Source organism: Sporisorium graminicola, chromosome SGRAM_1 (assembly GCF_005498985.1).
Source record: "Sporisorium graminicola strain CBS 10092 chromosome SGRAM_1, whole genome shotgun sequence".
NCBI classification, from domain to species: Eukaryota; Fungi; Basidiomycota; class Ustilaginomycetes; order Ustilaginales; family Ustilaginaceae; genus Sporisorium; species Sporisorium graminicola.
The window spans coordinates 957,790-969,383 of NC_043719.1; the positions used below are offsets into that span (position 1 = coordinate 957,790).

The window sequence follows — 11,594 nt, forward strand, 5'->3', positions numbered from 1 at the left end:
GTACGCGTCGTCTGAGAATTTGTTCGTGTCCGAGCCAAGCTTCCATGTCACGTACCAAAATTTGCATGCGCGTCGACCATCCGCGCTCGAAGGCTTGCTACTGCTCGCCATGGCTATGGCCGCTCAGCAACGGGCGACACAAGCTAGCTGCTATACTGAGTTCGAATGTCAAAGTACTCTTCGTGCTACAAGTAAAGTGGATCTTGTTAAAGGTCAATGGAGCGGAGCAGACGTAGATGGTGAGAAGGAGGTTAGGAGAGGGGACTGACGGTACCACCAAGAAGACGATCATCTAATATGGGATCGACAAGATCGACGACGCCTGCACTTGCAGCGGAGTCTCCACTGTGGAGAGACTGCAAGTCTCGTCTTATTTGCCTGTCTGGGCAGCAGACGGAAGTACAATGGCATTTATGAGGACCAAACCTACATCGTCTCTAGAGAGAAATGGATGCATCGCCGAGCGCCAAAGGGGCGCAGTGCAGGACCGTGCCGAGTTGGCGCGGACGCTGTACCACTGCGTTGCGATGCGAGGAGCGAGACGTATGATCAGACACTTAAGATAGTGAATGGAGACTGGCCACTCGGGCAATGTGCATTCCTCGCGCAGTGAGATGAAATCATGCGATGGACGAAAAGGCTGAGTTCCGTCGACAGAAGGAGTCTCGCTCGACTTTACAGCAGGGCCCTTGCGTAAGAACAGCATTGGGCACGTCGTTCCATTCCAAGCGCGACATCATCTCTCAAAGACGAGCGAAAGGGTGCAGCACACTCTGCAGGGACTTGTACAATGGTTCGAAAAGTCGGTTCGATTCATCAACAAAGGTCGGAAGGTTGTGGAAAGGAAAGCTGAGCTTGAGCAGTCACTACGTGTGTCTGTGTCTAAACCTTGTCGACCTTGCCCTGATTCTTTGCGGCCAGCTCTTTGGCCCAGTCTCGGAGCACAACCTTGAGTGTTGCAAGGCAAGGAACGGAGTGTGAGAGAGAGACAGGGAGTGGTCAACGGCGGGATGATCCAGCAGCGACAAGGTCGTACGAGCAGGCAAAGCGTTAAAGTTTGCAGTCAAATCACGCACGAAGGTTTTTAAGGGCGGCGTAGACCGAAACCAGAGCGAAGCAAGGCAGAGTCAGCTCAAGCTATCACCTAGATCGTCACTTTGCACCGTCTCCTCTATTCCAAACTATCACATCTGTAAACGCACCTTTTGGATCTTGCCTGACGCTGTCTTTGGAAACTCGGCAGGAACGCCCTCTTCGCCGAGGAACCAAACCCAAGCAGGAGCACTCTGTCCGCCAACGTGTTTCTTGACGTAGGCACGGATTTCGGCCGGTGTAACGAGCGCATCTGCGTGCGATCTTGCCACAAACACACCCACGGCCTAATACAGCGATTGCCACCATCGCGGTGGGTTTACATTCGAAGTGAGACGAAAGAGGTCTGGGTCAATTTGCCGATCGTGAGCAGAACACCTACTGTCGTTCGGGACTGCTCTGGGGCTTGCTGCCGAAAAGTCGACTTGGCAGCTGTGTCTGAAAGACTCACCTCTCCATACTTGGCATCGGGCACGGCGACGATAGCGTTTGTGGCAATGCCGTCCATTCGATCAATGCAGCTAATTGGTGGGACACAACGCCGAAATGAAATACGAAGGTGTAAGTCCGTGAGTGCGCAATGGTTGAAAAAGAGACGATTCGATGCGCAGTGCTCTGTCACATCACAGGGCAAGCGGAATACCGCCCGGCTGGCCAAAGTCTCGGACAAAGGCTGAAACTTACTTTTCGATGTTGGGCGGGAAGAGGTTTTCACCTTCATTGCGATAGAGCCAAAGGGTCGAGGAAAGGCCGCATCAGTCGATGGCTCGGTCATTCCGTAGCCCTTCAGGTAGGCTCTGCACTTACCTCCGCGAATGATCACGTCCTTGGAACGTCCGACGATGCGCACATAGCCCTCTTCATCCATGATACCAATGTCGCCTGTCCGCATCCATACAATGTCAGGCTCGTCTTGGTGCCGCTCCATGGCCTCATCTGTCCTCTGCGGGTCCTTCCAATAGCCTTCCATGACGACATATCCGGCGGTCTGATAGCGGACGTCGGTTCCGTGTCCATGCGCAACAAAACAATGTATGAAAGAAAGGGAACCCGTCAACCTCAAAACCTTCAGGTATATTGTTGTCGTCCAGTCTTGTCACTTACGCAGAGCTCTCCAGGCTGGCCCACGGGTAAAGATTGGCCCAATGGGTCATCGGGAGAGACAATCTTGGCATGCACATGAGGATAGACTCGACCTACGGTCTCGCACCGCCTCTCGATGGGAGCATCGACGTCTGCGGTTTCATTTCGGAGAAGGCCGAACAGGAATCAAAGTCAACGACTTACCCACTCGATCTTGTGCCAATGCGCCTGGACTTACCGCATCCAAAAGTCACCGGCGAAGTCTCGGTCATGCCATAGACGACCGTTTGCTCGCGGAGACCCAGCTTGTCTGGGCTGACAAGAGCTTGCATTAGAGCAATGGGAACAGTAGAGCCGCTGTATCGAGTGAGAGTTGGCCACATGTCAGGAAGCCAAATAGTCACAAATAGTCACACTGCACCTGTGAAGCACTTACCTGGTGAGACCCGTTCGCAACGAAGAAAAGTCAAACACTTCACCCTCGTGCACTCCGCTAGGCAACGGATGACGGCCCGGATCCTCGGCATGCTCTCTAATGGACTCGAGCAATTCGAGCTCGGCGATAAAGTGCGTTGGCACGCCGTGCATGGCTGTGCAACGCTCCTCCGAAACGGCGCGCAATGACCTCAGAGGATCAAAGCCCTCGGCAGCGTAGACGACCGAGGCCCCATGGGTCCATGCAGCCAGGTTTCCGAGGACAAGACCGAAGCAGTCTGATACCACGTCGAGGGATGGACTGTCAGCGACGCTCCAAACGTGCATTTGAGAGCTGGAATGCGTGATTGACTTACGAAAGAGTGGTGGAACGTTGCATAGCTTGTCTGCCTCTGTGAACCTGAGATTGTCACCGATGGCGATGCCGTTGTTGACGAGGTTTCTCGACGTGAGGGCCACAGCTTTTGGCTTTCCCGTAGTGCCTGAGGTGAGTTGGAGATTGATGACATCTGTGTTGAGAACTTGAATCTTGGGTGCTGCGGACTTGGATGTGACGAGGAGGTCGCGGTAGTCGGTGGCTCGATTGTGAAGTGCAGACATGGCATCCGCGAAAGTCTTGCCCTGCTGCGCTAGGACGCTATTGCTCTCCCAGTGTCTCGGTCTGTTGTCGAGGTTGTCAAGCATGACGATGCGTTTCAGGCTGGGCAGAGATTCGTCTTGGATAATGTTCGGATCCCCGGAAGTGGAGACGGTGCTCGAGAGCGAAGGGAGGAGCTCGAGGAGCGAGTCGAGGTAGTTTGATCCGCGCAGAGACGGTACAATGAACAGGGTGGTTGCTTCGACCAGATCGATGGCCCGACGAAGCTCGGGGGTACTGTAGGCAGGGTTCAAGGTGACGAGGACGGCTCCGATCTTGGCACATGCCCACTGCAGAGCTCCGTAGGCGGAGCAATTCCTGCTTGGCATTGAACAAAGTTGAGAACAGAGCCATCAGCAGCTGGTTTCGTTGGTTGTCTAGAGAGCGTGTGGCTCCGGGAGCGAGCGGCACTTACATCATGAGAACTGCGACGCGGTCTCCCTGACGCACACCTAGCTGGTGGAGTCCAGCTACGAGGCTTTGTACGTGCTCATCCATTGAGCCGTAAGTCCAGCGAATACAGTCGGTCGAGCCAGAGCTTGCCGTTCCGTGCTGAGAGGCAGGTTCATGTTTGGAAATGAGTGCGGGCCGGTCTGCATACTTGGCTACTGCCTGCTGCCAAAACTGGCCGAGAGAGAGTTCGCAAAGCGGCTTGTCGTCTGGTCCGGAGACGCGTGAGAGCAATGTGCCGTTGGCGTCCTTGGTGGTCGGGTACAGCTTGTACGTAGACTGTAAGCTCGAGGCCAGCCGCACTTGCCGACCACCCGAGCGCTGCAAGCAGTTGGGGCCTGCTGCCGATGCCAAGCGTGACCAGTGAGTACGCATGGTGGATGCACCGCGCCGTCGGATGTTGCTAGCAAGGGTTGTGGTGGTAGAACAATGACGGTATGATGGAACAGATGATGGATGCAAACGCTCTGATCCTAATGGTGAAAGGAAGGTCAGCAACAAGGCAATCTACGCACGGCCAGGACGGCATCGGCCGACAGCAAAGCCGAACGTCCATCAAGGGTCTGGCTTGCGCTCCGGTCGGGGCAACCCCTTCTTCACACTTGAAGCACCAGTGTAGGTCATTCTCACAACTTAGCCGATGCTCGAGTTGTGCAGTGTGTGGCCCAGCTATAGCTCGAGCCGAACGGTCATCGGACCGCCGCCGAAGCCAAGAGCGACCTGCACAGAGCGCGACGTTCGGACTAGCCGACGCCACTTGGCCACCTCTCGCTGCCTTCTTGTAGTCGCGCTGGACAGCTGCCGGGCGAATGTCACTCTCGAGCCAATTTGCGGGGTAAAGGAGCGACCGGCTAAAAGGAGCAAAACTCTGGGGTCAAGCGAGACAAGCAAAAGGGTGCAGCCGGTGATTTTATGATAAGTTATATCAATGTGGTCACATTTTTTCCAAATAATGTTGTTAGGTCTTCTGATACTTGACATTTTTGCAAACTGCTACTAGTCAGGTCGGACCCGAGATGGTCTTGCATCCGCGCGAGAGACTGCGTCGTCCGTGGAAAGCCAAATTTGAAAAAGACACGCAAATTCGCGGTGCTCAACGCTGTGTGTTCTGATTTCGGAAGATCAAGGAGGAGCCGGTTTGGGCAGCTCCAAACAGCGACCGAGCCAAGTTTGTGTGAGCAATCGGGGCGTATCTGTTTGTCAGTTGCTCGTCGTTGGCAGACGACATTTTCGTATCGTCGCCAACGTCCTTTTCACCTCCATACCATCACCTCGACCTCGTCATCTCTGATCCAACATGCTCTTCGCCGCCCGCCGTCTCGTTGCCCGCGCACCTGCCGCTCTGCGCGTGGCCCCCTCCCCCGTCAACTCGGCCCCGCGACTCTTCACTTCGTCGGCGCTCCGCTTCGCCGCTGGTCCTCCCGTCATCCAGGGTGAGGGCGCCAAGGAAGGTCAGATGCCCACCGATGAGCAGCAGGCTACCGGTCTTGAGCGTTTCGAGCTGCTCGGAAAGCTCCAGGGTGTTGAGGTCTTCGACATGGAGCCCCTTCAGATGACCCACCTCGGCACCACCGAAAACCCCATCAAGGTCAAGAGCTACGTAAGTATTCTTTGGTCTTCAGGAAGGAGGGCATTTGACGCTGCAAATTCGCGCAGCGAAGCATTATGGAAAGGCTGGAGACGGGGCTTGCCACTTCGCAGCAGGCGAGCGGATCTTGTCAGTCAACTCGCCAGATCGCGAAATCGCATCGCTTGCACCGCAGTCCGACACATCAGCAGTCACCTCACACAACTCAACAAGTGTTTTGCCGGCGCATCGACCTCTTACTGACCACTAGTTTGGCCCCCTCGTTGTATCACTCATACAGTGGCCTACCCGTATCGTCGGGTGCACCGGTTACCCCGCCGACTCGCACGACACCATCTACCTTCACCTCAACAACCAACTCAAGCACCACCGATGCCCCGAGTGCGGCAGTGGTAAGTACCGCTGCTTTTCCATGCTGCACCTACGCTACGTGATGACTGACTTTTGGCTCTATCTGCCCTTGTTCGCCATGCAAACAGTTTACGAGATGGACTTCGAGGGTGATGCGAACGCCGACCACCACTAATTCAATCTCTGCGATTTCTCCACATGATGATTTCGCTTATACATGTTGCAGCGTCGCCAGCACATAATGCAGCCATTTCTCCCAGCTTGACTTTCAATCCTGCAACATCACAACTATCCTTGTTTGCGCTTTGGACTTCGTTCGACGAAACGTAACGAGGTGATTTGCTCGACCACTACACTGCGAAGAGACGAGCAACTTGGCCATGGGATGTGCACAGAGGCAGACAAGAACATGCGCGGCTGCTGGTATATTCGATTAAAGCATTGCGAGTTATCAACACAAACAGTCGAACAGCATCGGGTCTACTGGGTAGATTCGTCAGCCTTCTCGGCAGCGTCGACGGCCTGGTCGATCTCACGCTCCTGTGGGAGGTCACACGAGCAAACGAGTCCGGTATCAGTAACCGTCCGTGAAAAGCAGGGCAGGCAGGGGAGAGTAGCAAAACTTACCTGCTTGGTAGCGTCGATCTTGGCACCGCGGGTCGAGACACCGGGCGAGTCGTCAATGATGTTGGACGTGTCGAGCTCCGAAGCCTCCGACTGGAGCTGCTTCTCCTCCGATCCGCTAGCGACCACCTCGTCCTCCGCCCCAGCGTCGACGTTGGTGTCCTGAACCGTCTCGTCCTGGATGGGAATCTGCTCTTCCTGGGCCGACATATTGTTTTGCAGGTACGAGTGTGGGTGAGTTGATTTTGAATAAGTGTGAGTTGCGGAGAACCTTTGGAAATGATGATCTGGTGTCCACTGGAGACCAGGGGGGCTGGCCGAATACTTATACCTTTGCCCTCGTAGCGTGTCACTAGAGGAGAGCTGTATTGCGAAAGAGGCAGGGTCGTGCGAAGTTGGGAGGGACATGAGCACGATGCAGATCGTTCAGACCTCCACAAAGTCACATCGTCATCGAGAGGCGAGTCCACAACGCACCTCTATTGGTGTGTATGTACATCAACAAACCCTGCTTGACACGCCGTCAGACGAACCCAGTCGCGCAAGGCAGCAGCGGACGTCGGAATGCTGATTCATGTCACTCTGATCGCAAATGAAGCTTCTAGGCAACGACATGCTCTCAAAGTGCCGAAAGACGCTGCTCAAGCACGTTCTGTTCAGGGCGACTATCACGCGGGCGGTAACACTAGATTGACGCGATGCGGTCATGCAGGGGTCCCAACGTAGGCGCCATGCAGAGCTGCCAGCACTAGGTAAGGATGCGACTCGAAAGACGTCAGAGCCAGACAGCCGGGTCGAGCTCATCATCATCGCGGTACGGGTCTGATCTTGCTTCTTCCCAGTCAAGAAGGAACGACGGTTGGACCCTGAGCTTAGCAAAGCCGATCTTTTGACCTCGGCTACGGCATGTGCGGTTACGGAAGCGATATCCAGCGTCAACAGATTTCGCGTCTGCATTCTATCCATAGGCGCATCTCGTTCACCGGCGGCGGATCTTGACCTGGGGCATCATATTACGGTCTCAGTTGTTTGGCCTGGGCATCATGTTCGACCCAGCTGACCAAATCACACACGTTAGGTAAAGCCAAACGAGATGGCATCTGACGCGCGTGACTCAGCGCACTTCGACGGTTCTGCGTCGCGTAAAGAGGTAGTCCGTGTGGTTACAACATCGACTTTGTCCATGAACACAGTCTCCGTTATAGAACCAGGTGAGATGGCGTGGTGCTGTGCAAATACTGCGATCAAATGCCTGTGTGTCATCGCACGAAGCTGACGGGAGCTGAGGAGGGTCGGCATGGGAGGAAGCCTTTCGGAGTCCTCGAAACCATGGATCTAACAGATTGCTTGTCCGAACAGATTGCTTGTCCGCCGGTGAGGTTCCTTCTATTCTCTGAGGACTCTTGGCCTCAACAGCATCTCATCCTTCATCTGGTCCTATCACGCTCGCACTCCTGCGCGGATCTAAACTCCCACTTGAACGAAATCATCTTCTGGTGTCATTTTGAGCAATCTCTTCTGCTTCTCAAGACCGGGTCGCATTTACTTGGTAGGAAGCTTCTGAATGGCGGCCTGAGACTTGGCGTCGTTTTCAATGGTAGCACACCACTTCTGCACCGTCGGGTAAGGCGAGAGGTCGATGTTGCCGAAGCCAGCAATGCGAGCCCAGGTCCAGAAGGCGAAATCGGCAATCGTGGGGCGGTCGAGCGCGATGAAGCTCGATCCACGCGCTTCCTGCCTCTTGAGCTGGTCCTCGAGGACTTGGTAGAGACGGTAGGTCTCGCCTTCGAAGCGTGTGAATGCAGACTTCTGCGGAGCCTCACCGTAGGCTCCTTGCCAGTAATGCACCAGGAAGTTCACGTTGCCCTATGAGTGAGAGAAGACGGCGGTGAGGAAGCAAGATGCGAAGAAGGTCAGCAAGATGTGTTCGAGACGACGACGATGACGAGCGGGAAGTAGACGGGAGATGCCATAGCAAGCAACGGTTGGTGGGCTGCACGTGGGTCAAGCCTCCCGTCAGGCCGCATTACTATCTAGAAACAGCATTGAAGGACCATCCCTGATCGTATGACTAATACGTACCTGAACTGGGCCCAGACCACTGAGCTGGTGTGTAAGAAACTGGGACACGATGGCACGCTCCTCAGGAGTCTTGCCGTGGAATTTTCCCTCCTTGTCGTGCTTGTCGCAGAGGTACAGAAGGATCGCGCCACTTTCCCAGACGCTGAAACCGTCGTTCTCGTTCGAGACGAGGCATGGAACTCGACCATTAGGGTTGATCTTGAGGAACTTGGCACCCTTGACGCCCTTCTCGGGATCGTCGCCAAAGTCGAGAGGGATGACATCGTATGAAAGGCCAAGGTGCTCCAGGAGCACGGCGACCTTGAGCGGGTTGGGTCCTGGACCTCGGTGAGAGTAGAGCGTGTACTGGGCGGGCATTTTGTTTGAGAGTAAGATGGTGCAATGGTGGCGAGTAGGCGATCAGTTGATGAGCGTTCAAGACTTATATATTCTGCATTGGTCCACACGGACGTGTACGGGGAAAGTCATTTCATGCCAGACAAAGACAAACGCAAGGTTCCTTCGCAGGCAAAAGCGAAGCGAAGGAGCTAAGACAGTCGACGTGTTGATGTCTGTACGGAGTTAAGCATGTCTCCGGGCAGAAGCTAACAGCGGTGCTCTCGCGCAGGTATCTCGGCGTCTCGAGGAGAAGCAATCATTGTCTGCAAGCATTTGCGACACGTCCGTGCAGGGGGGTGGCGGCTTCTGTGGAGGTGTGCTCGGCGAACGGCGAGCGAAAATCGCTGGTGTTTGCCGATGGATCTTTCATAGCCGAAACTGACTGAACCGTGCGTTCGCCTGTTGGTGGTGTGTGACGCTTCGCATCCCTTGCCGATCAGCAGGCGACAGACAGGTTCCAATCACCTCAAGCCAATGGCTCGAGTAGAAGCTCGTATCCCTGTCGCTCGTTTCGGATTCCGAGATTCGAACAATGCATGTCGCAGAGGCAAAGCGCCAAGGTTCACTCAACGAGAGCTCACTCGTCTGGTTCATGACGTACCAACAGATCGACAAATTACAGCAGACAGCAAGCCGAAGGCGAAGGGATGTGCAAAGCAGCCGTCCTGCCTTGCCAAGAACGCAGATGGAGTACTGATGCAAGGGAAAGCGCTACAAGGTGAATCGTGTTACTGTCGTCAAACGGATCGACGGAGGTCGTTACGGCTCGGCGTCCTTGGAGCGCATGCTGCTATCAATACGCAGGCCGTCGAGCTTAGATGCCAGGTCGTCTGCTGCTGTTGAAGCTTTCTCGCGAGCAGGAGGTGCGTTATGCGCGTGTGCTTTCCTGTCGGAATAGCCTGTCTGTTCAGCTTGCTCTGGATCCCACGCCTCCGTAACAGCCTGTGCCGGGTCTGGACTGAGCTTTGATGACTGTAGCTTGCGCAGCCGCGAGTTCTGCCACGCTTTCGTACCAGCAGACGGACGTTCGGAAGTGCCGGGCGAGGTTGTCGTCGTCGCCGGGGGTCTCTCGCCTCTTGGCTGTTTGGGAGGTTCAAGCGGGGCAAAGTTGCCCCTTGCCTGCTGTCCGATATTCTTACCGTCGGAAGCCGCCGGTGACCTTGTTGCATTCGACTGCAATGTCGCTCGATCTGAGTCAGGCTTTTCAGAGACTGGAGTGCGGGTTGAAGAAGCTGGTGCCCACGAGGAAGACGAGCTGGACGATAAAGCTGTCGCTGATTCCGCACTGCCCGGAATGCCTCTCTTGCGTGCTTCTTCCGCCTCTCTTGCCCGCGCTGGTCGGTAGCGCACCACATCCTCGACTGGCGTAAAGCCAGGCCTGACTTTTCGTTCCTTCCGTGTTCTATGAGAGGAGTCAAGTCATGGGCCAGATACGGTCAGCATTCGACTCATCAGAAGACGCGATCTGGCAGCCATACTTACGAACCATCTGCTCTCCTCGACTCAGGTATCACCCTTTGCTGTGTGTCCGCACGCTCGACGATACCTGCAGCCGAAGCCGTAGCTCTAGCCTCTTTTGATGCGGATACGACCGTCATGCTTGATGTTGGTAGACTCTGTCGTCAAGTGCAGAATGCCATTTCGGCAAGGAAGCATCAGGGGGAAGGAAACCACAACCAGTCACGGAGTTAGATGAAATTTTGGACCCTGCAGCTTGAGCAGCTCAGAAGAATCGGGAAGGAAATCGAAGAATCGGGAAACGCATTATCGCTCTTCCTCGCGTGATGATGCCTTGGCTGACGTCCTAGCGCATATGCGAATCCGCCTTGAGATGTCACGGCTTCACACTGCGCAACGCCCCCACACAGAGCCGCGCGCCTCCACCGGAACGTGGCCTTGTTCGAGCTGTCTGATTCTTCCATTCCGTATGACCCCCTCACTGTGATTCCGTCGGAGGGAATCGCTTGTGCAGCCCAGCATGTGTGCGTGTGACTGATCAACGCTTTCCACCAACAATGGGATTCCCAGGAATCTGGCTTGTTCGCCGAAGCCCTAAGTCTGTCTATTGTGTATGAGATTCTGTTTGACATCTTTCCTTTCGATCCTCATTACCTTTCGCTAGACCCCACCCCTCCACTAGACCCCACCCCTCCTCCTCGACCCCCGACCCCTCCCTATCAACTACTGAAAATCATGAGCTCCATCACCGACCGAGCAGCTGGCTTGATCTCGCGCGTCAACCCGCTCAAGGACCCTGGCTTTGCCCAGAACGCCTCGCGGGCCCTTAGTTATAACTACGGCCCCGTTTCGATCCTGGCTGCGTTTGCTGGATCGCACCTTTTACTGCAACACCGTCTTCCCATGCTCTTCTATGGGCTCGACAACAACGTCTACCCGCGTGATGACCTCCGTGTCAACGGTGAGAAGCACGTCGCATCGGGCAAGATCACTCCCGCTCAGCTTCGCCGTCTCAAGCGATGGGAGGCTGCTCACTACAACGCCGTCGAGAGCCTGCCGGTCTTTATCGGCGCCATCCTGTCACTGCAGTTCTCTGGTGCTTCCAACCGCTTGATTAACCGTGTTGCTGGTGTCTACCTCACTGCACGTGCTGCCTATGCTGTGCTTTACATCACTGCTGAAGACCCCAAGCTGGCCTGGGGTCGCACTATTGCTTGGTGGACCGGCAACATCACGTGCATCTACAGTCTTGTGCAGGCTGCCAAGCACCTCAACCACGGCGTTGCCACTGGCGTCACTGCTCTGTAGACCGCTCGACTCTGATCAACTTGTCGACGAAACAATGAGAACAGTTTCAAAACATTGCTTGGTGTGCGCCGAGGCTAGCTCAGCACACGGAGAATTCCGAAATTGAAT

General features: G+C 55.1%; 6 protein-coding genes across 6 annotated transcripts; 2 read left to right on the plus strand and 4 right to left on the minus strand.

Annotated features, from left to right (window-relative positions):
* Positions 1-882: 882 nt before the first annotated feature.
* Positions 883-4,072, minus strand: EX895_000371 (uncharacterized protein; the record flags this gene model as incomplete). The annotated part of the gene is made up of 10 exons (XM_029880972.1): positions 883-948; positions 1,203-1,379; positions 1,544-1,613; positions 1,777-1,807; positions 1,900-2,080; positions 2,197-2,327; positions 2,414-2,532; positions 2,612-2,888; positions 2,967-3,565; positions 3,663-4,072. 10 exons carry the CDS (start codon positions 4,070-4,072, stop codon positions 883-885), a joined length of 2,061 nt encoding a protein of 686 aa, XP_029742358.1.
* Positions 4,073-4,994: 922 nt separating this feature from the next.
* EX895_000372 (uncharacterized protein) lies at positions 4,995-5,811 on the plus strand (the record flags this gene model as incomplete). The annotated part of the gene is made up of 3 exons (XM_029880973.1): positions 4,995-5,297; positions 5,566-5,677; positions 5,765-5,811. 3 exons carry the CDS (start codon positions 4,995-4,997, stop codon positions 5,809-5,811), a joined length of 462 nt encoding a protein of 153 aa, XP_029742359.1.
* A 305-nt stretch (positions 5,812-6,116) lies between these two features.
* EX895_000373 (uncharacterized protein) lies at positions 6,117-6,470 on the minus strand (the record flags this gene model as incomplete). The annotated part of the gene is made up of 2 exons (XM_029880974.1): positions 6,117-6,176; positions 6,264-6,470. The coding sequence occupies 2 exons, from the start codon at positions 6,468-6,470 to the stop codon at positions 6,117-6,119; spliced, it is 267 nt and encodes an 88-aa protein (XP_029742360.1).
* Positions 6,471-7,802: 1,332 nt separating this feature from the next.
* Positions 7,803-8,699, minus strand: EX895_000374 (uncharacterized protein; the record flags this gene model as incomplete). The annotated part of the gene is made up of 2 exons (XM_029880975.1): positions 7,803-8,126; positions 8,343-8,699. The coding sequence occupies 2 exons, from the start codon at positions 8,697-8,699 to the stop codon at positions 7,803-7,805; spliced, it is 681 nt and encodes a 226-aa protein (XP_029742361.1).
* Positions 8,700-9,479: 780 nt separating this feature from the next.
* On the minus strand, positions 9,480-10,318 carry EX895_000375 (uncharacterized protein; the record flags this gene model as incomplete). The annotated part of the gene is made up of 2 exons (XM_029880976.1): positions 9,480-10,122; positions 10,203-10,318. The coding sequence occupies 2 exons, from the start codon at positions 10,316-10,318 to the stop codon at positions 9,480-9,482; spliced, it is 759 nt and encodes a 252-aa protein (XP_029742362.1).
* Positions 10,319-10,913: 595 nt separating this feature from the next.
* On the plus strand, positions 10,914-11,486 carry EX895_000376 (uncharacterized protein; the record flags this gene model as incomplete). The annotated part of the gene is made up of 1 exon (XM_029880977.1): positions 10,914-11,486. The coding sequence occupies one exon, from the start codon at positions 10,914-10,916 to the stop codon at positions 11,484-11,486; it is 573 nt and encodes a 190-aa protein (XP_029742363.1).
* Between the last annotated feature and the right edge of the window lie 108 nt (positions 11,487-11,594).